This window comes from Tenrec ecaudatus, chromosome 1 (assembly GCF_050624435.1).
Source record: "Tenrec ecaudatus isolate mTenEca1 chromosome 1, mTenEca1.hap1, whole genome shotgun sequence".
NCBI classification, from domain to species: Eukaryota; Metazoa; Chordata; class Mammalia; order Afrosoricida; family Tenrecidae; genus Tenrec; species Tenrec ecaudatus.
The window spans coordinates 317,978,275-318,005,284 of NC_134530.1; the positions used below are offsets into that span (position 1 = coordinate 317,978,275).

At 41.3% G+C, this 27,010-nt stretch overlaps 1 protein-coding gene across 2 annotated transcripts in view; it reads right to left on the minus strand.

The window, feature by feature from the left end:
- Positions 1-27,010, minus strand: part of CDKAL1 (CDKAL1 threonylcarbamoyladenosine tRNA methylthiotransferase) — a 770,441-nt gene that overhangs the window by 179,773 nt on the left and 563,658 nt on the right. For both annotated transcript variants that reach the window (XM_075533360.1, XM_075533370.1), the window contains exon 12: positions 12,070-12,250. In XM_075533360.1, the coding sequence (XP_075389475.1) occupies positions 12,070-12,250 (181 nt within the window). The remainder of the gene's footprint in view (positions 1-12,069; positions 12,251-27,010) is intronic.

Here is a 27,010-nt window from a genome sequence, read left to right on the forward strand (position 1 = left end):
AGGGAGGGGTGGGAAAGGGTTAAGAGGAGTTGGTATTTCTATTTCAAATGAGAAGAAGTACAGGCCTGGCCCAGGGAACAGTCTCATGACCATTACAAATATAACAACACCACCAGCACCATCACAGCAAAAGGCAGAAACAATCTGTACTGCCCTAAATTTCAGGCAATGTTCAAGGGCATTTGTTAAACATCTGGCTTTCTGCTATTGGATCTGTGAGCCTGGAGTCAATCAAAGAGCAACTGGGTGACCTTCCGTATAATGAGGTGAGATTTGTCATTGAACACAGTAACTTTGCTGACATGCAGCTAAATCCACTAGAGTCCCAAGGAAGGCTGTTGTGGTAAGTCTCAAGAATGAGACCCAAGGACCTCTAAAGTTCACTCCTTAATTTCTAGGGGCATCTCTCAGACAGTCAGTCTCCCAATTGGCCTTTCTGACGCTTTCAATCCCTCTCTCTTTCATCTTCACTCGCGACACCATGCCCAGCAGGATCTTTTTACAGTAAAGGCATGATCACGACCACTAAATCACTCTCCACCACAGAGAGGACACTCTAAAGAAAAGTTATTTAACAAGTCCTGGTGGCACAGTCGTTAAGAATTGGACTGCGATTCGCACTCAGCAGTTCGAAACCAGCCCCCACTGCAAGGGGGAAGACCAGGCTTTCTACTCCCGTAAAGAGTTGCAGTCCTGCAAATTCCCAGGGGTAATTCCGTAAGGTCCTGTCCTATCGGGCCGTTAGGTGTCAGCATGGACTCAACGGCAGTGAGTGAGGTTTGAGTCTAAGGGCATGTGTGAGTTCCTCGCTGGGGAGCATGGATGACATTCTTGGCAGCGAACTGAAAAGTTGGAGGATGGAGTCCACCCAGGGGTGCCTCTACACAGAAAAAATGCCTGGGTATCTACTTCCAAACACTTTGGAGGAGAATCCTACTCTCACACATGTGTGGTTGCCATGAGTCAATTCCAACTCGATGACAACTGCTTTGCTTGTGTTTCTTACTGTTTGTAAAAGGCCATCTTACTCTTGCCGGCAGCTCCCTGCCACATTTATTCTCCATGACCCTACTAGTTGTCCTCCAAACCCACCCCGTTCCAACAAAAAAAACTGTCTCGTGTCTTTCTAAATACAAACATTTTATGCTCGTTCTATATCCCATGCTTTCCTTGATCCTCCGTCTCTTGGCAGGCTGCTGGGAGACACGCCTCAGTGGCACACCCTCTCCCCCTGTCCCACCCACCACCCTCCACATTTCATGGCAGCCTATGCTAGCTCAGTCTGCAGGACGCAATTTTATGTCATGTTTATACTCAACACGCATTTGAGTCCCTGCTGTATGCAGGTACCCTGCTGGGTACATATGGGTAAGAAGGCTGGCTCTCTAACTCATCAAAAGACAGGGATACACAGTATGGTAAGGAGCATGGTAGAACTGAGCACAGATTTTTTTTTTAATTATTTTACTGGGGCTCATACAATGCTTATCACAATCCAACGCTTATCACAATCCATCCATCCATCCATCCATCATGTCAAGCACATTTGTACATTGGTTGCCATCATCATTCTCAAAACACGTTCTTTCTACTTGAGCCCTTGGTTTCAGCTCCTCATTTCTTAAGGAACACGGGGGAGGGAAGACCACCTGGCTGGGTGACCGTGAGGGTACACAGAGGCTTCAAGGGCAAATGCAAATCGAGCAGGTTCTCTCCCCTCCAGCCCTGTCCTTTGCCAGGGTGAATGACTAAGGAATTGGAGGCACACTAATTAAGTGCAAGTGTGGTAGCAGTCCCGTGTAGGGGCGTAAAGTCTGGGGGACAGAGTGGCAAGAGCTAAGAATGGAGAAGAAAGCTGGAGCTTCACGGTGTGCTCTTGAGGCAGTTAAACCACTAGAAGCCCCAGTGTCCTCGCCTGCAAAACGAGGGGACTAGCAGTGCTTAGCTTGGCGAGCTGTGGGAGCAAAATGAGATGGTGAGCAGGCAGTGCTTAGGACATTGGCTGAGGCTTGCTGATTACTAAATAAACACAAGCTAGTGCTTGATAGATTATTCTGTTAGGTTCAGAGATCATCAGAGTTGTTGTGTGAACTTCCTACTGCCTCCGTAACAAATTAACCAAAACTTCGTGGCTTAAAACCACACAAATTGATTAACCAACTGTATGATAGGTTAGGAATCTCGAATTCGCATCATTGAACTAAAACCAAAGTGCTGGCAGAGTGGTGCTGCTTCGGGAGGACCTTGGGGCGAGTCGGCTGCTTGCCTTGTTCAGCCTCTGAGCACCCCCCCTTCCTCAGATTTTACCATGTGGTTCCTTCCTGTCCTCAAAACTATCACTCTGCTTCCGTTCTGACATCTCCTCTCGCCAGCTTTGGCTTTGTTGCCTCCATCTAACACAGATCCTCAAGTTGACACTGGGCCCATCCAGATATTGCAGAGCAAACCGCCATCTCACATGGGCAAAGCCCCATTACAATGTAAAGACAGTCTTTGGTTCTGAGAATTAGGGCACCGACATCTTTGGGGGCTCATTATTCTGTCTCCCAAAGCTGGTTTTGTCGAGCCATCATAAGCAGCTAATTTCATAGTTACGTTTTAGTCTTTCTAGTTCACAGTCAAGAAAAAGTCGGTCAACTACTAATCAAAGAAAACATTATCAAATTCTCAATAAACTAGGACATGACAAAGCCGGAGAGGGATGTAACATGTTCAGATGAATGATTTATGAAAAGGCAGCACGGGGGCCTTTCTGAATAACATGTGAAAGGTGTCCTGAAAACCGTATGACAGAGAAGCAAAGAGAGTGACGTGCCTCCCAGGGCCTTGTGGACCTGGAAGTTTCCAGATGTTAAGTGAGCCCTGCCCACTGCTATTGAGTCCCTTCTGAGGTTTTCTGAGACGGTGAGTCTTAAAGGTAGCAGACTGTCACATTTCTCTTCAGCAGAGCCTCCAGTGCAGTCCAGCCACCAGCCTTTGGGCTATCAGCTGAGTGCTTTAACCACTGTGTCCCCAGGGCTCCTGTAACAAGTGTAAGTTCACCCATAGAAGGAGGTCCTCAACCATTAACAATACACTCTACTACACTCTAGCTGTTCTGCACCAACGATGCTATAGAGTGAAAAATTCTGTCAAATGAGCTGCTGGAACCTAGACACTGCAAATCGATAACCGAACGTAGAATTCTAATGATCAAAAGGAAAGAGAAAAAATGGGTGCAGAAAAGAGGAATTTAAAAGACTAACTAGAAGGAAGCCAATCTTATCAATTGCATAAGAACCCAAGATGATACTCTTTAAAGAAAGTTTAAAAAAAAAAACACTCCTTGAGAAAAGGTTCTATAGAGGTGTTTGGGAACCAATTTAGGATACAAATATTGAACAAAATCTAGAGCATAAAAATCACTTGCAAGTATTTCATCTCCCCTTCCCCAAAGTTGAATGTGTAATTTAAAAAATCTGAGACTAGACTGTAGGGCCGGCCCCACCACGGGACATAATATCCTTCACTGAACCATGGTGGAGACAGTGTAGGAACAGTGCACGGTCTGGCCCCATCATGATGGAGCAAGGCACTGAGGGGGAGCAGACTGATGAAATCCCCAGAGAACACCAAAAATAGACTTTGGAGACAGAGTGTGGCACCCCATCAGACTCGACTGGAAAACACTCGTAAAGATCAATAAACAGACCTTGAACTATTTATAAGCTTTTCCAGTTTTGTCAGTGGCTTTCTTTTTATTATTGTTATTTTTATTGTTGTTATTGTTCTGTTGGTTTTGACTTCCTTTGTTGTTTTATTTGGCTTTGGCTGGTTTTTGCACTTATTTATGTATCTACATGTTTATCTAGATAAGATAGACCGGATAAATAATTCAGAGATGAAAAGTATGGGACCAATGGTTCTGGGGGGATACGGGAGAAGGGAGGTGGGAGAAAGAAAGGTGGGGAGGGGAACCAACCAAGGGACAAGGGAACAAGTGAACTAAAATCAATGGAAGGAAAGTTGTAGGATGCCTAGTGGGGCTTAGTCAAGGGCAATGTAGCAGCAAAGAATTTCTAAACCCAAATGAAGGCCAAACATGATGGTGGGACAAGAGGAAAGTAAAAGGAAATTGAGAGAAAAGAACCAGGAGGCAATGGACCTTTACAGAGGTCTAAACACAGGTGTATGTAAATAAATATATTTACATTATATATTTACATATGTAATATATATATGTACACACTGAGAGGGGAACAGAACTATGTACTCATATCTATAGGTTAAGTATTAAGGTTGCAGATGGACATTGGACCTCGACTCAAGTACTCCCTTTGTTCTAACAATCCGGCATTCTGTGATGCTCACCTTCCCGACATGATCGCTGAAGACAAAATGGGTGCATAAGCAAATGTGGTGAAGAAAGCTGATGGTGCCCAACTATCAAAAGATATAGCGTCTGAGGTGTTAAAGGCTAGAAGAGAAACAAGCGGCCATCTAGCTGAGAAGCAACAAAGCCCACATGGAAGAAGCACACCAGCCTGTGTGATCATGAGGTGTCCATGGGATCAGGTATCAAGCATCTAAGACCCAAAACAAAACTATACCCAATGTGAAGGACAAGGGTCTTGGAGTAGAGACCCAACAGCCATCTGTAGACAATTGGACAGCCCCTCACAGAGGGGTCACAGGGAAGAGATGAGCCAGTCAGGGTGTAGTATAGCACCAATGAAACACACAACTTTCCTCTAGTTTTTTGGTACTTCCTTCCCCCGACTACCATGATCTCAATTCTACCTTACAAATCGGATTAGACCAGAACATGCACACTGCTACAGAGAAGAGCCCGCAATACAGGGAATCCAGGATAGATAACCCCCTCAGGGCCAACAAGGAGAGTAGAGATACCAGGAAGATTAGGGGAAGGTGGGTGGAGAAAGAAGGAATCGACCACAAGGATCAACCCAGAACCCCCTCCCAGGGGGACGAATAATGGAAAAAGTAGGTAAGGGGCGACGGAGGACAATGTAAGATATAGATATAATAATCTATAACTTATCAAGAGTTTGTGAGGGAGGGTAGGTGGGGAAGGGAGGGGGAAGAAATGGGGAGCTGATATCAGGAGGTCAGGTTGGAAGAGAACGCTTTGAAAATGACGATGGCGGCATATGTGCAAATGTGCTTGACACCCTGGAGGAATGTATGGATTGTGATGAGAGATGTATGAGCCCCAATAAAAGTATTAAAAAATAATTTAACTAAATAAACTTTTAAAATCTGAGACAGTGTAAACAATGTCATTATGCTATGAAGTACACTAAAATGTTATAATGCCACTTATTGTTAAATTTTAGGATCATACTCAGAAACAACACGAAGTTTTAAGCTACTTTGAGAGGGAGACGATGTTCTTTCAATATGCTGTTTTCCCCAATAGTTTTATTGATTTAAAATTCACATATCATCTACTTTGATAGCTGGGTTGCTTTGAAACAGAGTTGTCTAAGATCATCACAATTACTTCTAGGGCACCCTCCCTCATCCTGTATTCATCATTTGCTTCTTAAGTCCTCTCAACCTCCTGTCCCTCACTTGTCCCACCCCATCCCTAGTCCCTGATACTCTATTAGATCAGTCATTGTCTCTACACATCCACTTTTTCTGTGCTTCATACGCTGGGAAACAGAAGAAATCATTTTTTTTTAAAAAAGAAAAGGAAGAAAGCAAAGGTCACCAGCAATATTGAAATAAACCAGAGAGAAACTTTCCATCTTAGAACAAGCAATAAATATGTAAACCTACAAAAATTCAGGATTGGTCAAGAGGAAGGTCAACTGACCAGGTAGCACATTAAACCAGAGTTCCATCTACCATAATCAAGTTTACAATAATCTCTGCCTGATACTAAAGCTGTTCAAGTCCTTTGACTGGGGTCAGAGAGGATCTGCCGGAGGCTTGATCCTTGTGGACTTAGGTCACTCCTCACTCGGATGGCTGCTAGTTTGATGGAAGCCTTTAAGACCTCAGGCAGTATTCCAATTGATAGCTGGGCACTCCCTGCTTTCTTCTCCACCCTTAGCAGTAGCACCCATACCTTGTTAGGCTTGGGAGAGCCACAGTATGTCCCTGAATCGACCTTCTGAATATGATTTAAGAACATCTCTTATGGAACATCTATTTCAAATGGTCACCTTGCCTTCAGAATATTGCAGGCAGAAGAGAATTTACTCCCTCACAGAAATGTCTTCTGTGGACAGTATCTTCTGGGGCAATGCTGCCTCTCTCCACCTCAAGGATTTCCCTCGAGGCTTTGCACGCACACTCACGCACATATCTCGGGGCTGAAGCAGGGAGCGCAGGCCACAGCCTCAGTATCCTAAGGATAACAATTCTAACAACTGCAGGTTGCTGGGAAGTCAACTATGGTTGTTCTATGCAGGCAGAGACTTAAACGCATCACCTCTGCTACCTGGCTGCAAGACATAAGACAAGCGAGCAGGTGGACTGAGCATCCCAATTTAATATTTTACACCAAGATTCAGCATTCCAAAAGCCTCTCTCCTTTCTTTTAAGTCATATGCCTCTTGAAATGAAGAATCTATTATAATCTCACTGTTTTTTTTATTTCACTTTTTTGAAAAACAAAGGCTGAAATGGATGCCTTGGGATCAAAAGATTTGCTAAACTTAAGCGACCTTTTATAGGAAGATTAAGACTCTCAGTCACAATTGAAAAACAACACTGGCATGTCTTAAGATTAATGAAGACTAATGAAGGAAGACTATGTAATAAGAAACAAACATGCAAATTTGACCTTCATCGAAAAGTCTAAGGTCATTCCCATTTTGGCTTAGGTTTTTTTGCTAGAATGCCTCATGTATTAGTAATCTTGCAAAAACTAAGAGCTAAGGGGAAAACTCCCAAAATTTTGCCTACACTGTTCATGAAAATATATTGTCTAATTTGTCTTCGTTTACATTTAAGGAGGCTATATTCTTTTTTTTTTCAGTAGGCAATAAAGGATTGATGAAATAATCCAACCATCACTTCCACACAAATGCAAATAACTAAATGGTGTTATATCTTTGTGGTCGTTTAAATGATTAAGAGATACATAATTTAGCTCATTTATCAGAGTTGTACTAAAATCATTTAGAAATATCAGAATGTGTTGCTATTAATGCTGATGTTTATGTAAAGATAGCTATGATAAAAGGGAAAAGTTTATTGAAATTATTTAGACCATTGATGGAAAAAGAAAATCGTATAAAAAATCAAAATAATACAAAGGATCTTCTCTGATCAGAAGAGTATAAAACTAAAAATCAATAGCAAAGGACAAAGAAAAATATTAAAGACATGGAAACAGAATGACATTTTACTTTAAAAACTAGTAGTTAATAGAAGGAATAAAGAATGAAATTTGAAAGTTCCTAGATCAAATGAGAATAAAAACCCAACATTCCAAAGCCTTTGGAACGCAGCAGAAGCCGTGCTCAGAGGAGAATTTATATCAATTGATGCATCAAACAAAAAGGGTCCAAATCAAAGCTGATCCTTACACTCAGACTTTGGAAACAGAGTAGCAACTGAAGTGCATGGTGGTCAGTGAAAGGGAAATAACAGAGCAGTACAGACAAGTGGAGGTAGAGATTTTATACAAACCCATAAAACATAAGTGATTGAAGATGCTGTCCTAAGAACGATTCACAATAAAAACAAAAATTGGATAACTAGAACCCCTTAAAACTTAAACACTTTGATTTATCAAAAGAGAGTGAAAAGAGAACTTGCAGACTGGGGAAATTTTTCAAACAACACGTCAGTTAAGGATCAAATCTCTAAAATTATTTTCTTATAAAACACCTACAAAAGAACAATCTAATCTAGCTAAAAACAACAACAAAAAAACAAAGTTAAAAAAATAGAGGAAAAGATACACAGACATGTCCTCTTCACCTAAGAAGATATCCAGGCAGCCAATAAATAAATGAAACAATGCTCACAACCATTTGCCATCCAAAAAAAATGAAAATCAAAACTGCAGTGAGACAACACTCTCACCCCTGCAAAGAATAGCTATGATCAATAAAATAGAAGCTAACAAATGCTGGTGAGGCGGAGGGGAGAGTGGACGTCTTCCACATTGCTGGCGGGGTTGTAAAATGCACCATTATGATCTGGCAATCCTACACCTACATACGTATCCTAGCGAAATCAGTTGTGACACACATAAACCTGCGCACACCCATATTCGTCGCAGCATTATTCACAATAGCCAAAAGACAGGAACACCCTCAAGCCCCACCAACAGATGCATGGATAAACAGGTTGTGGGCTGTACACACAACGGTGAAGATGAGGTGGTAAAACTCAACATGTTGAATCTGGAGGACACTATGTCGCATGAAGTAAGTTAATTAGAGGAGTACAGATATGGCATGGTCTTAGTCAAGAAGAGGTATGTATATGCATCAAAAGCAAAAGTTGTTGATGACTACAAGGGGTAAGATGGGGGACACTTTCTAGTTCATAAAACCCCCAAACCAACTTCCATCCAGTCCATCCTGACTCACAAAGAGCCTATGGAGGCTTTCAGAGACTGCCCATTGTAATGGGAGTTGCTAGCCTCTTCTATCTTCCGTGGAGCAGCTGATGGTTTGTCCCACCAACTTTGCAGGTTAGCAATCCAAAACACACTCGAAAGGGCCACCAGAGACCCGGTTCTAGATAACAGATACCAAGTATTTTTGGTGAGGGGAAAGGCAACGTCCAATATGGGTGAAGCCTGCATGACTGGTCGAAAGTGAAAGTAGACACGAAGACGTATACAAAATAAAGGACCATTGTAGAAAATGCCATTGTGTACAATTTTGCAACAATAATAAAAACACATAGGAAAGTGTGCATGGTCCCATAGGAAGACATCTATGCACATATGTGTATGGAAGGGACGCAATAGCAAGTTCCAGTTAAAATGGGAGAAACATGAAAACAAAACAAAAACACTCAAAAAGGCCAGACTTACTGGACCAATAGAGACGTGGGGGAACCCCTCCAATTAGCACCATAAAATGTGCTTACACTTAGACTGACGTAAGCGGGTGGTCATATTTCATGGACATAATAGATTGGCTTATCAAACAAACATCGTCACCCGTGAGTCCTGCGCTCCCGGCCACCATCACCTGCAGGAGGCTAAGCAGCCTGCAGTTACCCGTAAACAAAGATGAGGCGCCAAGGAAGTGCGGGAAAGCTGAGTAAATTCAGCAAGAAAAAAAGTAACAAGACTGTAGACACAGTTTGAAAAATGTAACCAATGTCATGGAACAAGGTGTGCAGAAAGTGTTATGTAGGAACTGAATTTCCAGTGCAAATTTTTATTTATTATGCATATACTGTGCAGGAAGTAAGCCTGTGTATTAGGTGAAAGACAGCAAATTCAGCCAAAGGAGTAGGAAACACAAGTCCAGGACAGACCCACTTACAGGTAGCCCTCTGATTCAGGAGAAAGACAAGAGGAAAGGGCCAGATTTTCAATAAGCGCTCTTGACTCAAATGAATGTCCCTCTAGGAAAAAACAACTTAGAAAGAAGAATCTCGACTCCTCCATCTCATAACTTATATAAAAAGTAATTACAGTTGGATTGAACACCTCAATGTAAAAGATGCAGTGATATCATCTCTACAAGAGAACATCTGTACAACTGTGTGGGGGAAGTTAAACATACATTTTTAAACAGAATGCAGAGAGCATTAAGGCAGAAGGAAAGCATGGGCAATTAAGACTATAGAAATTAAGACTACCTGTCATTCAAAAGGCATCGATATGCTTCTGTCTGGGATGAAGAAAAAGGCTTGGAAACAAACTGTACTGGTGGTTGTACACTATTGCAAATGCAATTAATATCACTGGATGGTATTCTCAAAGATGGTTAAGATGGCAAATTTTATGTTACACATACTTTTACCATAATAAAAAGATAGTATACTATTATAAGAGAGAAATGAAGGTTAACAGAATACGAGGATACTTCCTACAAATTACTATGCCCTACACAAGCTTTCTATCCAAAGCATATACATAATTATTACTATTGGGTGGGGGCTGGGTTAGGAAGACATTGTAGGCAAGCCAGTTAAGCCCGTATAAAAGCGAGTACCAAAGCTGAGCAGGAACATGCCAAGAGAAATATCCAAGTAGCCAATGAATGCACACCAATGTATTCAATATCTTGAATTCATAGGGAAACAAGTTTATAATACAAATAGATAAATGAAGCATTTGTTAAGTGTTCACAGAGATATGGAGCTATTGCTCTTGAGAATGTAAATATATTTAATTACAGTGGGAAAACCGTCTGGCCACATCCTGGGCGTCATCAACAGTCAAATGCTCGCTACACCAGAAAGCACACCTGGAGACTCCTTGAAAGGAAGGCCTGGCAATGCTCTGAAAGGCCCCAGCCTTAAGGCCTTGGTGGGAGGGCAGTGTCATGCGGCAACATAAGGGCTTGTCGGGCATGGAATCCACGAGATGGTCACTCAGGGTTTTAGTAAAGCACCAGAGCCACACATTCTACAGGCCAGCAAGTACAGCCCCAGCTAAACACCAGCAGACTTGTTGACTTGCATAAGTGGAACTACAGATACACACAGGAATGTTCATGTTGGATGCTGAAAACACCCAGTTCCCCAGTAACTGCAGGATGGATATATTGAGATATTCAAGTCTTGATGTAGGTCCAACTCAATACACACGTCTTTAATTCACATTTCTAACTATCACAGCCGACAAGGCAATGGGGAACAAACTGGAATTCTGACAATTTAGGTGATTCGTGAAGGTAACTGGTCTTGAATAATTACCGTTCAAAATTTGGGATGGGAGACTCGGAAGAGGTGGCGTGTGTAGTCAACCGTGCGGGGAGGCTGATGGCCGAGACTGGATCAGTATGATGTGCAGAATGACACATATTCACAATGGTACAGTCAGGGCCTGGCCATCTTGGAAGCCGCCATCTTGGAAGCTCTTATGTGAATTTGCCCTCATTTTTTTTGTTTGCTTGGTTTGGTTTTTTGACCTCACTTTGGAACATGTAAACCAACCCCAACTTGCTACAGATTCTACAATCACAATCCCCTTCGCTTGCTGCGCGTGCACTTTCAAATGATCGAAAGGCTTCTAGACTTTTCTTGCACTAAAGCTAAATAAGAATCATACATAAATGGCCCAGTAGGCCTGCACACTCTACACAACAGGGACTCATCACATGCATCACCCTGGAGATTGCCTATCTATAAGAGAATTTCAAAAACGTTGTGGAAAATGGAGTGAAACTCTTTGAAGCTACCTTGTTCCTACCCTGGAATGCCGTCCACCGTTAGAAGCAGGATCCATTTCTAAGAGTATCTTGAAGTCAGAGTTAAGTCTTTAAGTCAAATTTGTAGGTATTGTGCATCTTCAGGCAACGAATCAAGACATTAAACATTTGCGGGAAGACAATGCACTCCAGGGCACTCTGGGAAAGAGCTAGTGTTTACAGGATCTGGAACTTATTTATTTTGAGTCACCTTAGCCAAATGAATCCATTAAGGTAAAAGGAGGGAATTAAATTGAGGAACATTGAGAAAACTATGTATCTGAACTCCACCAACCTCAAGCGGAAGAAGAATCATGGAATTCCCAATAAGTAACAAATTATTAATGAGAGGGCCCCTTAAGAGACAGGGTCAGTAGACAGTGTCATTTACTCACACATATTTAAATATTACCTGATTTTGAAATAGCCAAGCATTTTTCTTACAAACACCAGTCAGTGCTAGATATATGTGTGGGTTTTAAAACTTTAAATCTCTCTCCAATGTATTTTGAACAAATCATTTTAGTTGAAAGAAGAAAAGGGTGCTATTGTAGTCACCCAATTCCACTTTAGTCCCCCAAGATTTCTCCAGCTTTACCCATGGGCCCACCTTGGAAATCTCCCCATATTTAAAATCTTTAGAGTTATACCATGAGAAAGTTGGTATGGCAGCTGCATTTTTATAAGGTAAAAGAAATTATAGCTTTCCAGAAAAATCGCTTACCACTTGTGCCGGAACCTGCTCCATTTTTGCAGCCGGAGTTCCCGGTCTTGGGTAAAACTGGTTAATAAAGAGGCTTGGAAATTTGTACTCTTCAACAAGTTTCACTGTTTCTTGAAAATCTTGATCTGTTTCTCCAGGAAAACCACAGATGATGTCCGTAGCAATAGTTATTCCAGGAACTCTAGCAAAGACAAGGCAGAAGAGGTCCAAAGTTGACTCTAGGTCATAATTACTCGATTTCTTGGACATCTTAAATACCATTTTTCATTTTAAAATTAAATTTCATTTTTCAGAAGGGGACACTAGCACATACTTACAAAAGAGCCCGATCAAAAGCACATAATGAAAATGAGTGGTCCAATGTCTTAACCTCAGAGTTGCCCACCAGGAATTCTTTGAGATGCTTCTTCCTTCTGTCTTTTTAAGTAGATGCACACACTTCTATTTCTAGATGAATCACTTTTTACACAACAACGACTGACTTCTGTATTACGGAAAATACCGATTTAGCTCTTGAAGCTACTCTCTCTGTATTCTTCCAAAATAACCATCCCGCCATTTTCAGTAACAGTATTCCCATTGGTGTGATTCTCAAGGACACAGCTGTGGGTGAGTCAACTGCTGTTCCACACCACCATGAAGTCTGTCGTGACCCGCGGCAACATAACAGGACAAAGTCGAGCTGGTTTAGAGTTTTCAAGGCTGTAATCTGTGATCTTTCCAGAAGTACACTGCCACATTTTTCTTCCATGCAGTGGCAGGGTAGGGTGTTCAAAATGCCAAGGATTAAATGGCGAGCTCCAGACAACTTATCAAATATCAATACTATCTTCCAGCTCTCATAATAATCCATGTGTGATACTATCTGCTGAGCATGTGGATGAATCATATAACTCACCTGTGGTCCCCTCCCCCCCGTCCCTGTCTCGCCTTCCAGTGTGGATGTGGAACTAACGCTTTCTTCAAGTGCGTCTTGCTTCCACAATGAAACTACTGTCACTGCTGAACACTGTTACTTAAACTCAATCCCCTGTTTTTCTTGGATCTTGGATCGTTATAACTTCTCATTAACTTGCTCTCCCTGCTGGAGAGTTTAATCAGGAAAAATGCCAAGGAATTTTTGTTGTTCAGTCTTAGCATGTCTGATCATGTCTTAATAGCATGGCTGACACAGTGCTCTACACAGTCCATGCCCCAAACTGCACCATTCTGGTACTTGTAGCAGCGTTTTGTTGTTGCGGGTTGCTGTCGAGTCAATTCTGACTCATGCTGACCCATGTGGGCACACGTCCGAACCAAAGCATTTTCAAGGCTATGAGTGTTCAGAATGCTCAGAAGCTCATTTGCAGACCTGTCCCCCAAAGCTCCTCTAGGTGGGTTCAAACTGCCAACCTCTCAACTAGTTGCCAAGTGCTTGAACCACCCAGAAGGTCACCAGTATATCTCAGCTGGCAAAACAGCTGATGCCCTGTCCAAATTTCCCCATGATGCACACTTCTGAAATGTGCCGGGATACTTTCTGAATACTTTAGAGTACTAGTCTCAGTGATTTAGAATGTCATGCTTTTTTTTTAACTTGTAAAAAGCATTTTATATAAAAGTTACCATTAGCCTTTTACTTTTTTTTCCCAAACTGTTTTATTAGGAGCAAATCCTGACATTGTACCACTCCATAATTCAATCCTATCAAGCTGTATGATAGAATTGCTACCACAGTTTCAACACTTTCTCTTCCTCCTTGAACTCCTTGATATCAGCTCCCCTTGAACCTCCGCCTCCCTGTGCCTCCCCTAGTGTGTTCCCCAGGAACCCTTACCCTAATTGTTATCTCGATGGGCTCATCAATCCTGGGTGTCATATACCAAAAAACAAACAACACGTAACAAAGACTCAAGAAGACAACCCACAATGACAACATACATCAGAGATAAATCCCTATATGAAGACAAAAAACACAGACAATACTGAAAACCAGCAGGGAGATCAAGTGATAAGGTTTTAACTGTTCAAGTCAAATGTATCATTTTAAGCTACTATAGTTGTCTCCCCAATATGCTCGGTGTGGTAACCAATTAATTCTCATCCCTCTATGTGGGTAGAGGGAAATCAGTAGAGGCTTGTTTTCTGTGTATATCTTCCAAATGTCCTCTGGGCTTCCATTCTCATCTAGTCTTCTGTACCCCAGAATCTAACAATTTAACCTCTGATTCTATTTGTTCTTTCAGCTTTGAATTATATAATATACAGTACTTGGATCATGAATCTTAGTGTGCTTCTTCCAATGTGGACTTGGTTGACATCTCACGTAGTTTGGAAACAAGCCTTAAGACCCTGACGCTATGTTATCTGATAGTCGGGCACCATCTAGTTTCTTCTCCACACTTTGCAACGAAAGCACCCATATCTTCTGTGTTTCCTTCATGAGGGTGAGTATCAAGCAGGGTCATGTACTAATAACTAATTGTTCTTAGAATGGAGCTAGGGTTAAGTATGATACTTACTCCATTCCTGGATCTATGCTTTTTATCTGTGTCTGATTCCACTGGGAAACCTCCTTGTTAATTTATGGTAGAGAACCTTATCGATCATCTCCTTAATGCATAAGGATCGTCTGTTCATAGTGTCACTGATTAGCCTATAGTACTAATTTTTAAAGTACTGTTGAGAAAGGAAAACTGAACTAATAATAGGCTAACTACATATCACAATACCCAAATTATTCACTTGTGCAGAATAAATCCCTATGTGGATGCTATTTACACAGACACTGGAAGTTGGTTGTCAGGCAAAATTTCCAATAATATCCATGGACATTGTCAATCACAAGTCTGCCAGAACAACACATACATTAATACAGCAAGTATGGCATTGATGCACTAAGTCAATGGTGGTCCGCCTCCCATCAGTTTAATACTCTTTGTATAGCTGTCTTTTGCTTCTTCACACACCATGTAATTTCAGTCTTTAGTCCTCAGGTTACAGGTGTGTTTGAGATAGAGTCTAGCTCACCTGTACAATGTCCACATCAGATCCCGCTGGTGTGGCCTTTGGAACATGTTGTGTGCCTTGAGGATTCAGGATCCGATGCCCCAGTGTTCTATAGTGCTTGACCTGGGTCCCCAGGGGGTGTACAGAAACTCAGGTCAACGTGGCTTATTAGGTGTATATTACCAGGCCTACTCCCCTCACTTTGGGGTCCGTAAAAGTATTATTAGTAATTCCTGCCCCCTCCCATAAAATCGCATGATTCTATAACCTGGATTAAGGAATCCCTGATGGCACTCTGGTAAAATGATATGCTGATAATTGAAAGGTTGGTGGTTTGAATCTACCCAATGATGTGGGAGAAAAGACCTCCCATAAAGTTTATAGCCAAGAAAAAACCTATCGGGCAGTGCTGCTGTGTCGTATCTGGCCACTACAAATTGCCTCGACACGGCACAACAACATTCCTTGGCTTGGCTCTCTAAATTCATGGACTACGTGAGATAGCAGCGTTATGCAGTCTAGTGACATAGGATCTTTAATTCGGGGATATTATTTCTTCGATGATTCATTTTCCCCAATAGGACTCCTATTTTGGAAGTTGAAACTACTGAATTGACCCCATAGAAGGTTTTTTCCCCTCTCAGTTTCCCACTTGTGCCCCTTTGTTCTATTTTTCTAGAATATTTCATTGCTTTCAACTTCCAACTTATTTACTGAAAAAAATTAACTAAATGTCAAATTTTAGAGTTCTAGGAACTCTTTCTTGTTCAACCATTGTCCTTATTTCAAAGCATCCTATTTTTGTTTGCTAGATGCCATATCTTTTCTTATCTCCTGAAGATTCTCTTTGAAGGAGTTTGCAAATGTCCTTTTGCTTTCTGCAATTGAACCTGCTATTCTAGAAGTTTCTTATCTTTGGTTCCCTTCATTCGCAGATGACACTTCCAATGATAAATAATGATTCTTGCCAACCTTTCAGACATAAGAGGAAGGCAGTGGTGCTTCTTATCACAGACTGCCTGGGCAGTAAGCAGCCTGTTTTTGGCAGACCTCACCAGTTAGCATCATGTAAGTTCTACCTCTGAGGACATTCAGTTTTTCCGTAAGTATGCTCTAATATTCTACCAAGGGTGTTATCATTTCATTTCAGTGTGCTGTAAAATCCAGATTTAAAAACTCGCATGTTACAACCACAAAAAGAGTCCCAAACATTTAAAGCACCTAACTTATAGGTGTAGCAACCTTCCTCGTGAGTATAAATTTCCCAATCACCTAAATGCAGTCCTATATAGATGAAGAATATACATGATATGTGTGGGGCATAAGGAAAATAAATAAATAGAGGGGTGCACCCACAAGAAGAATTGTTTTACTGGGTTCTAAACATGCGCCAGGGTCCCTGGTGGCACTGTGGTTAGGTCCTTGGCTGCCAATTGTAAAGTTGGTGTGAACCCACCAACCGCCCTGTGGGGAAAAGCAGTGTGCTGCTGGAAAGATGATTTACAACCTTGCAAATGTATTTCAGCCTAAAGGTTCGCTGTGAGTTGGAATCAACTCAAAGGCTCTGTTTTGCTGGTCAATAAAAACAGCAGCATTCTAAACCTTGGTTGCCTACTGCTTTCATTTCTGTGGGAAAAGAGAAGGGCAAATTTACTGTTTCTTTCTGAATCCTACTTGGTGTCATCTAACTGTTCGTTTGGCTGAACTTTTTATTTAGGAAGGTCAGTCCCACATTCTGGAGTTGGCTTTGTGATGATAAAGAGACAATGTGCATAGAGGGTAAATAGCACTATCAGATAGATAGATAGATAGATAGATAGATAGATAGATAGATAGATAGATAGATAGATAGATAGATGGATGGATGAATAGACAGACAGACAGATAGACAGATAGACAGACAGACAGACAGACAGATAGATTGCCACCAATCAACCTTTAAGTATTTTATTTTCCTTTTGAAAATCAATTTATTGGGGGCTCATTCAACTCTTATCACAATCTATACATTCATCCACTGTGTCAAGCACATTTGTTGCTGTCATCATTCTCAAAACGTTTGCTTTTTATTTGATTCCTTGATTTCAGCTCCTCATTTTCCCCTCCCTCCCCACACCCCTTCCCTCATGAACCCATAATTATTTATAAATTATTATTATTTTGTCATATCTTACCCTGTCTAATGTCTCCCCTCACCTACTTTTCTATTCTCCGTCCCCCAGTGAGGGGGTTATATGTAGATTCTTGCAATCGCACTGTCATATTAAACACACTTCATACTTTTTCTGTGACATAAAAAACATGCCTTTTCCAAAGGTAATTTGTCAAAATTACATGTAAAATTTGTGTGTTTTTACAGAAAGCCGTAGCTGAAAAGACCATTTTCTCGATAAACTAAAGTGTATAGAAAATTTTGGTTTTGCAATCAAATGGTGTTAGACTTGCTTTATAAGGACTCCTGATGGAAAGACGCCCCGACTTTGAATGAAAGTAATGGATCACAGCAGACGGGGACAAAGAAGAGCCAACCACCCCAGGGAATTTCTTTGAAAAAGAGAAAAAGAACTTTAGAAACTGCCTGCGACACATGGCAAAAGCAAAGACAACTGGGTTATTGTCCTAGGGTATGAATTGGAATGAACTTGGCATGAGAGTATGGGGCATTCCCAAAGGAAAGCACCTTACTGCCTTTCCCCATCCATCCTGATCCACTGCAGTTCAGCTCAGGCTTAGGCAACCCCCGCTTGCAGTGGCCTTGAGGTCCCCGGTGAAACAGAAAAAACAAAGGTTTAAAAGGAGGTATTATAAATGGTGAGGAAGGAAAAAGTCAATGAATGGATATGATAGATAATCCAAATAAAAGCCTGGCTGTTACAGAGGAAGGGACAGGTTATGAAGGAATTATAAATAAAAGACCCATGTAATTGAACATGGGCATCTAATGCCAATGACATAGATTAAGAATATAAACTGCTTATAAATGATTTACTTACAGACTGCACATTAATGTTAGCTGAAGCTCTTCTAGATATTAATATTCAATATGCAAATGATGATGCTTAATTTCTTGAAAATAATTCCACCCCTCAGATCAGGGGTGCTCAAACTTTTTGAACAGGGGACCAGTTCACTGTCCCTCAGACCCTTTCAAGGGCCAGACTATAGTTTTTTAAAAAAACAACTATGAACAAATTCCTATGCACACTGCACTTATCTTATTTTGAAGTAAAAAAGCAAACGGGGCAAAAACACCTGGGGGGCCGGATAAATGTCCTTGGCTGGATAAATGTCCTCAGCGGGCTGCATGTGGCCTGCAGGCTGTAGTTTAAGGACGCCTGCCCTAGATGGACCAACTGAAATCTCACATTCACACTGCTGACTTGCCTATTAAATACTTCTCTTCAGTACGTGGGAAAATGAAATAGCCACTAGAATGAGACAAATTCCAAGTCATAACTACATGATTTAAAGACATCGGGGTAAGGGGTATGAAATAGCATCAATCCACAAACTTAAGGTGTCAGTCCTGGGTACCTGCTCTTGTGATGTGCATTGAACTTTTAAAATACTACCATCTTAAAAATGATCAATTTCCACACATTTATTATTGCAATCAGTCTAAGGTATACAATTAGTAATATTTGTTTCTTTAAAATTTCCTATACTCCTGCACTTAGTAATTCCCAAAAATAATTTTTAAAAATGAAAATAAATGCTTACTTGATTTAAACAAAAGAGTTTGATTCATTATATATTTTTATTTATTCAAGTTACTTACTGGCAAAATGGACTATCAAATAATGTGGGGATGGGTGTGATGAGAAAGCTTTCAGCCATGGATATGATTTCAATGATGCTTTAGTTATCAAACCCTGTGAAGTGCCTGTGAGAAGAGCTCTAGGAATCACTAGCCTTAGTGTAAACGGGCAGAGCCACTGACGCATTCAACCACGTCAAGCATGTTATCAAGAATCCAGGCTACACTGAAGGCATCAGGGACAAACACGGGTGAGGAATTGATGGAATACCACTTGAGATGTTTCCACATCTGGGGAAAGCTCTAGACGCACTCACTTATCTATGCCAAGAAACATGGAAGCCTGACCAACCTACAATGCCCACTCCAAATAAAGGTAACCCAACACAATGGGAAATTATTGAACAATAATGACTATCACATGCAAATAAAATCTTTCTGAAGATCATCCAACAAAGGTTGCGATAAAGTATGTACAGAGTGCGGCCGGAAATTCCCGATGGATCCAGAAACTGATGTCGCATGAACGACAGCGTTGCTGAAGTCAGATGGGTCTTGGCTGCAAGCAGAGAATTCCAGAAAGATGTTTCCTTGTGTTTTACTGACTATGTAAATCATAATGAACTATGAATGGCATAGAGAAGAAGGGGAATTCCAGAACACTTTATTGTGCCCACATAAAGCCTGTACATAGACCAGGAGGCAGTTATTTGACTAGAACAAGGGACTACGGCAGGGCTGAAAATCAGAAAAGGTGTGTATTAGGGTTGTATCCTTTCAGCATCTTTAGTCAATCTGTGCGCTGAGCAAATAATCGGAAAAGCTCAACCATCTGAAGAAGAACGCGGCATCTGGATCGAAAGAAGATGTTAACCATCTGAGACGTGCAGATCATACACATACAGGTAATGTTCGCGGCAATCAAGAACTTGAAGCACCTGCTGCTGAAGAACCAGGACTGTGGCTTTCAATATGAGGAACAAAGAAATGACGGAAATAGCCAAGCTGTTTACCTTTCCTGGATCCACGGTCCATGCTCATGGAAGCAACAGACAAGAAACCAAATGATGTACTGCACTGCGTAAACGTGTTGCTCAAGATGTCTTTGAAGTGCCAGAGGACAAGGATGTCACTTTGAAGATTAAAGTGAGCCTGAGCCAAGCCGGGATATTTTCAATGGCCTCACATGCATGTGATAGTTGGACAATGAATAAGGAAGACCGAAGAAGAATCGATGCAATTGAATTATGGTGCTGGCTAAGACTATCAAAAGACTCATAGGCTGCCAAAAGAACAAACAACTCTGTCTGGAAAGAAGTCCACCCAGCATGCTCCTTTGAAGTGAGATGTCAGGCCATCTTCAAGTACTTTGGATATGCTGGAAGGAGAGACCAATCCCTGGAAAAGGACCATGTGTGGCCAACAATGAGGGTCAAGGAAAAAGAGGAAGCCCATCGCTGAGATGGACTGACAGTGGCTTCAACCACGAACTCAAACAGCAACCTTTGTGAGGATGGAGCGAGACTGGGCAGCGTTCTGTTCTGTGGTGCACAGGGTGGCCATGAGATGGGACGGACTCAACAGTACCTAACAACAGTAGTAACCACAGGTTACCTCTTAGTAAGCAGTAACTAGCTTAAGATTTACCTGAAGTGAAGATACACTCATACTTACGCCCCACACTACAAGTGAAATACTAGTTATGTTCCATCTGAATATCTCATAAGATTTTCACTAGTAATTTGGTGTTTCACTGGCAATAGAAAGAAAAGGGATACTTCTACTTCACCCTTCGATAAATCTAACCAACTTGATGCCACTTTTCAACAACACGAAACACTGACAGCTAACATCATATTTTTAGTGAGAGATTTAATGCTTTGCCACTGAGACAGTAACAAGGAAAAGATTTCTGCTGTCACATCTTCGATATAAAGATTCAGAACCACTTATATCAAACAGCACGCTTCTCTATGAGATGGAGCATGCATTGCTTGCAGGAAAGAGGAAGCTTTGCAATGAGCAGATAGTCTAAAACTGGACTGTGGTGACGGTTGCCTAACTGAATAAATTTGCTAAAAATCTTCAAGCTGCAGAAGAGTGCTTCAAGATGTTCACGGGAAAATTCCAGTACTTCTTAGTTTCAGTTTCCCATGAACTTTTGGAAGCCCCTTTACTTTTTAAAGTCCCCACACTTCAATTGGGGAGACTATATGCTACCTAAATGTTCCCCTGATAAATCCGTTCAAAGTGCAAAAACGTACCACTTTCCGAAGACACCAGAATAGAAAGAAGGCTCGAGAACATTCTTCTAAGAAGCTGTATCCCCTGAACATTTGATAGGGTGTATTCAAGGGACTAAAATATGGCCAGATCGAGAAAACAGGTAAAGGTGACAAACACGGGCACCTGGGATGCAACGGGGTCTGCTCTAGTTCGAACTCACGAAGGACTTGAAGACGGACAACTTGGACCTACGTGCACGTCATACTGTACTAGCACTGAAGAGTCCTTCTGTTCATGCAGAGCGAGGCAACTAAAAAAGAAACCACTCAATCTCTTGAAAGAAGTTCAAGACATTTCCAAAAGCTCTGGATTTCATAACTTAATGAATAAATCTAAAGTCTTCCCTTGCATAACCAATAGGCTCTGCCCCTAAGTAGCTGCATAATCTTGGGGAAAGTACTTAGCTTGAGTGTGCTTCAGTTCCCTCGCCTATAAACCAGTGACAGTGAAAACAGGCACAGGTCTGAGAATGAATGAGTTAATACCCGGACTAATAGCTCAGGATGATGCCTGCCACATAGCGCTCAATATGTTAATTTCCCATTAGTATTATTATCCTGTCAGTCAGAGAAATGATCATAACAATGACTATCATTTATCCTATTAAAACAAGTGCCAGGCAATATGTTGGCAGCTTACACCTTCTTTAATGCAATGTCCCTGTAAGGTAGATTTATTTCCACCCCATGATAAGTGGGGAGAAGGCTGTTAGGGAAACACGATCCAGATGAGGTGTGTGAATTGCCCCTCTCGCAGAGTCGGGAAATGGTGGAAGGATGCTTTTCGTCACTATCCAAGGGGGCTTTGGCTCTGACCTGTGACATGCGAGTGCACATTGCATTAGCTTATCCAGAAATCCCAGAAAACCAGTTTCTTAGTGATATTACTATTTGTGTAAGATCTCCTGTAATACAATAAAATAAAGGTGTGGCTCGGGATTAGATTCTTTTACCATACGCTTATTCAACGTGTACGCTGAGCAAATCATCCGGGAAACTGCACTTTATAAAGACCGCGGCGTTAGGATTGGAGAAATGACATAACTTTGCTTGTTGAAATTCAAGAGAATCCGATGCACTTCTTTACCACACAGATTACGTCTAACATAAGTAAACAAAAATCCTCACACTGGATCCATACAGAGCATCCTGATAAATGGAGATAATATTGAAATCGTTGGGGATTGCACGTTACCTGGATCCATAATCGGTTCTGAGGAACCAGCAATCAGGACATCAAATGGCATACTGCGGTGAGGAAGTGTACCGCATCAGGCCTCTTTTAAAGAGGCCATTCTGAGAATTAGGCACGCCTGCCCCAAGCCACGTTATCTTCAATTGCCGCATATGCATACAAAAGCTGAGTAGTGAATAGGGAAAAATGGAGAAATAATATTGGATATACCATGGGCACTGGAGAATAAAGAAATCTTGCATGGAAAAAGTCCAGCCAGAATGCGCCTTAGAGGGAAGGATGGTAAAACTGCCTCCGATATGTTGGGCACTTGGAGGGAGCAGTCTCTGGAAAAGGGCTTTCTGCAGGGTACAGCAGGAGGAGCAGAAAAAGAAAAACCCTCAACAAGAAAGTCTGACGGATCATGCAAAAAAAAAAGAATATATATATATATATATATATATATATGTGTGTGTGTGTACACATATATACCATAATATATATACCATAATATATATACCATTTATATATACCATATATATATATATATATATATACACCATAGTGAACGAAGAGGGAAGTGCAGAGTGGAGACCCAAGGCCCATGTGTCGGCCACTGGAGATCCCCTCAAAGAGGGGTTTAGGAGAGGAGATGGGTCAGTCAGGGTGTGATGTAGTACCGATGAAGAACACAGCTTTCCCCCAGATCCTGGATGCTTCCTCCCCACAACTACCATGATCCGAATTCTACCTTGCAGGACTGGATGGGGCAGAGGTTGTACACTGGTGCATAAGGGAGCTGGAGGCACAGGGAACCCAGGGTGGACGATACCTTCAGGACCAGGGGTGTGAGGGGCGAAATTGGGAGAGTAGACGGTGAGTGGGTTAGAAAGGGGGAACAGATTACAAGGATCCACATGTGACCTCCTCCCTGGGAGATGGACGGCATAGAAGGGGGGGAAGGGAGACTCCGGATAGGGCAAGATATGACAAAATAACAATCTATAAATTATCAAGGACTCATGAAGGAGGGGGGAGCGGGGAGGGAGGGGAAAATAAAAAAGAGGACCTGATGCAAAGGACTTCAGTGGAGAGCAAATGCTTTGAGAGTGATTAGGGCAAAGAATGTACGCATGTGCTTTATACAATTGATGTATGTATATGTATGGACTGTGATAAGAGTTGTATGAGCCCCTAATAAAATGTAAAAAAAGAGAGAGAGAGAAAAAAAAGAAAGGCCGAGGGGAGCAGTTGCCAACAATGGCTCAAACAGAGGGTAATTGTGAGGACGGGCAGGTCCAGGCACCGTTCCATTCTGCGTTACAGCCCATGTGCTTTAACCTCAGAACAACTATGACCTGGTAAGACTGTACTTTTAGAATTGCTAAGTAAAACGAGAGAGATCGAGTGATTTAACATGAAAGGTCATTGAGCTGTTGGTAATGGAATCCAAATTAACCCCCAAGCCTTCGACCAGTCTTTCCACTCTCTACCTAGCTCCCCCTACAGGAGCTATGTGGTTGCTGCTGCCAGTTGCTGTCAGGGTGATTCAAACTAATGATAATCGGTGTGTACAGAATACACATTCTCTTTAAGTTTTTCAGATGGTGGAACACTTTCTTCTTATTTATCATTATCATCACTCATCAATTACTAAAACAACAAACCCATTGCCACTGAGTTGATTCTGATTAACAGCGACTTTATGGGATAAAGTAACCAAATTTGGAAGACAGTAATTTTGGTGAGATGCTTAATGTGAGATTTCTTTGATGAGATTTCTTAAAGTTTACGAAATCCTAAAACGTTCTAAGTGCTACCTGACAAAAGTTCTAAAATATCTAATGAATTCTTACTAGATATTTTAAAAATTTAATCACGTAAAAGCAAATGAGTCAATACAACTTGAGAACTATGTATTCCTGGTGTAGACCCTCAGATTTTACAGAGATGACAAACAATAACGATTGAATTCATGATGATATGATCTCACTCATTCATCAGTCCTGGCTCAGGGCAGTTTATTTCTCATTTCAGTCTTGAATTATAGTTGTTTACATTTCAACTTGCCTTCGTATTCTTCTCCAGTTTTCAGTATATTTTAAAGGAATTTTGGGGTGGTAGTATATATGGGGGAAAAGTTTTACATAGAAACTAATTAGCTTAAAAGAGCTGTTCTGTATACATTTTTCCCTTTTCAAAAGTCTGTTTCTGAAAAAATATCCGTCAACACATTCATTTCTATATCACTCAAGAAAGAGTGGTACAGATATATAGTATGTCCTTTGTGATAATTAAGTTTATGTCAACTTGGCTTAGTTAAGATTCTCAGTGGCTGAACAGTTACTTGTTTTAGTAATCCCCCATGATGCTACCTAAAACAGTGTAACCAAACCCCTAATGGGATTGGCTGGCTATGAGCAGTCTGTCAGTTGTAGAATTCGGGGGGAATGCAACCTCTGTGTTCAGATGACAGGTCCGATGAAGTTTCCTCAGAGATGTGGTCTACTTTTTATGTAAGTACTGCTGATGCTACTTTGGACTTGCTTGCTTCTTGCTGGATCTGGTTGGTTCTTTGGACTTGAGCCAACAGGCTGCCATATTACCTGGTGACCCTGGGACTCATCAGTACCCTGTCAACTGATCTGCCAACCTTGGATTCATTGGACTCATCCACAAACCTTACCTGCTAACCTCAGATTTGTCTGCATCTGCTTCCACCAGACTATGGTCTTCCTGCTTTGTTTTATAGAGAGATATAGAATCATATGTATAAATAATCATATATATATATATATATATATATATATATATATATATATATATATATATATATATATGCAGACATACAATAGCTATATAATTGCTTTTGTTTCTCAAGAGAAACCAGGACAACACAGCCTCTGAAGAAGGCATCCTTATGATGAGAGAGGATAAAGGGATACAAAACAAATGAATGATATTAAATGCCCTTAAGTCTGTGGACTCCCTAAAACGGCATATATTTTTTGGGGGGTAATTGGATGCATTTTTCTTCTGATTCTTAAAGGTTTCTGGAACCCAAATAAGTTTAGAACATATTCCTGTGAATGCGTCTAGATCAAGGAAAAAGCTATTAATATAGATTATAAGCCTGTAGGTAACCTTAGCCTTAATGCCAGTCTGTGTGTCTGACATTTCTTAGAAGGGAGATCTCAGTTTATCTGACTAATCTCCATTGAATAGTCATCTTTACAGTGGCGGCTTTAGTCAAACCCACAGGTTGAAGCCTATGAAATTGCTACTTTCAGCAGATTAATATAATTGACCTCAGTAAGTCACACACCTATAAAGAGCTGAATTGTCTGATATATAGTTTTATTTTGTAAAGAAGAAGGAGGAGCAGGGAAAGGGCAGCTACTAAAACTGATTATACATAACCAAATATTTCATTGAAGGTCATGGCTTAATAAGATATCCTAGTTAATTGGCCTAATATCATTTTGAGTGCCTCTACTCTGCCTCCCCAAAAAGAAACATGCAGCAGTAGTGCACTGGGTTTTAAAAGTTTGCAGGTGGTCAAGTATATTTATAAATGAGGATGGGGAAATAGATCTATGTGCATATATTTATAGGTTTAGTATTAAGGTACCAGAAAGACATTGAGCCTCCATTCAAGTACTCCCTCAGTGCAAGAATACTTTCTTCTATTAAATTGGCATTCCATGATGCTCACCTCCCTGACATAATTATTGAAGACAAAGCGGGTGCATAAGCAAATGTGGTGAAGAAAGCTGATGGTACCTGGCTATCAAAAGATATAGTGTCTGGGGTCCTAAAGGCTTGAAGGTAAACAAGCGGCCATCTAGCTCAGAATCAAAAAAGCCCACATAGAAGAAGCACACCAACCTGTATGATCACAAGGTGTCGAAGGGATCAGGTACCAGGCATCATCATAACAAAAAATCTTATCATAGTGAATAAGGGGGGTAGTGCAGAGTGGAGACCCAAAGCCCATTTGTAGGCCACTGGAGATCCCCTTACAGAAGGGTCTCGGGGAGGAGACAAGCCAATCAGGGTGCGATGTAGCAACGATGAAACATACAACTTTCCTCTAGTTCCTAAATGCTTCCTCCTCCCCCACTATCATGATCCCAATTCTACCTTACAAATCTGGCTAGACCAGAGGATGTACACTGGTACAGATAGGAACTGGAAACGCAGGGAATCCAGGGTGGATGATCCCTTCAGGACCAGTGGTGTGAGTGGCGATACTGGGAGGGTATAGGGAGGGTAGGTTGGAAAGGGGGAACTGATTACAAGGATCTACATGTGCCCTCCTCCCTGGGAGACGGAAAACAGAAAAGTGGGTGAAGGGAGACGTCAGACAGGGTAAGAAATGACAAAATAATAATTTATAAATTCTCAAGGGTTCGTGCTGGGGAGGGTAATGGGGAGGGGGAGATGAGGAGCTGATGCCAGGGGCTTAGGTGGAGAGCAAATGTTGTGAAAATAATGAGGGCGATGGATGTACAAATGTGCTTTACACAAGTGATGTGTGTATGGATTGTGATAAGAGTTGTATGAGCCCTCCCAGTAAAATGATTTTTAAAAAAGATTTCACCAATAAAAAAGCAAAAGAAAAAATTGTGTCTCTTGTTAAATTATAAATAGAATCCTGGTAGCATAGTGATTATGCATGGGGCTGCTAACCACTAGGTCAGCCGTTCGAAACCACCAGCCACACCTCTGGAAAGA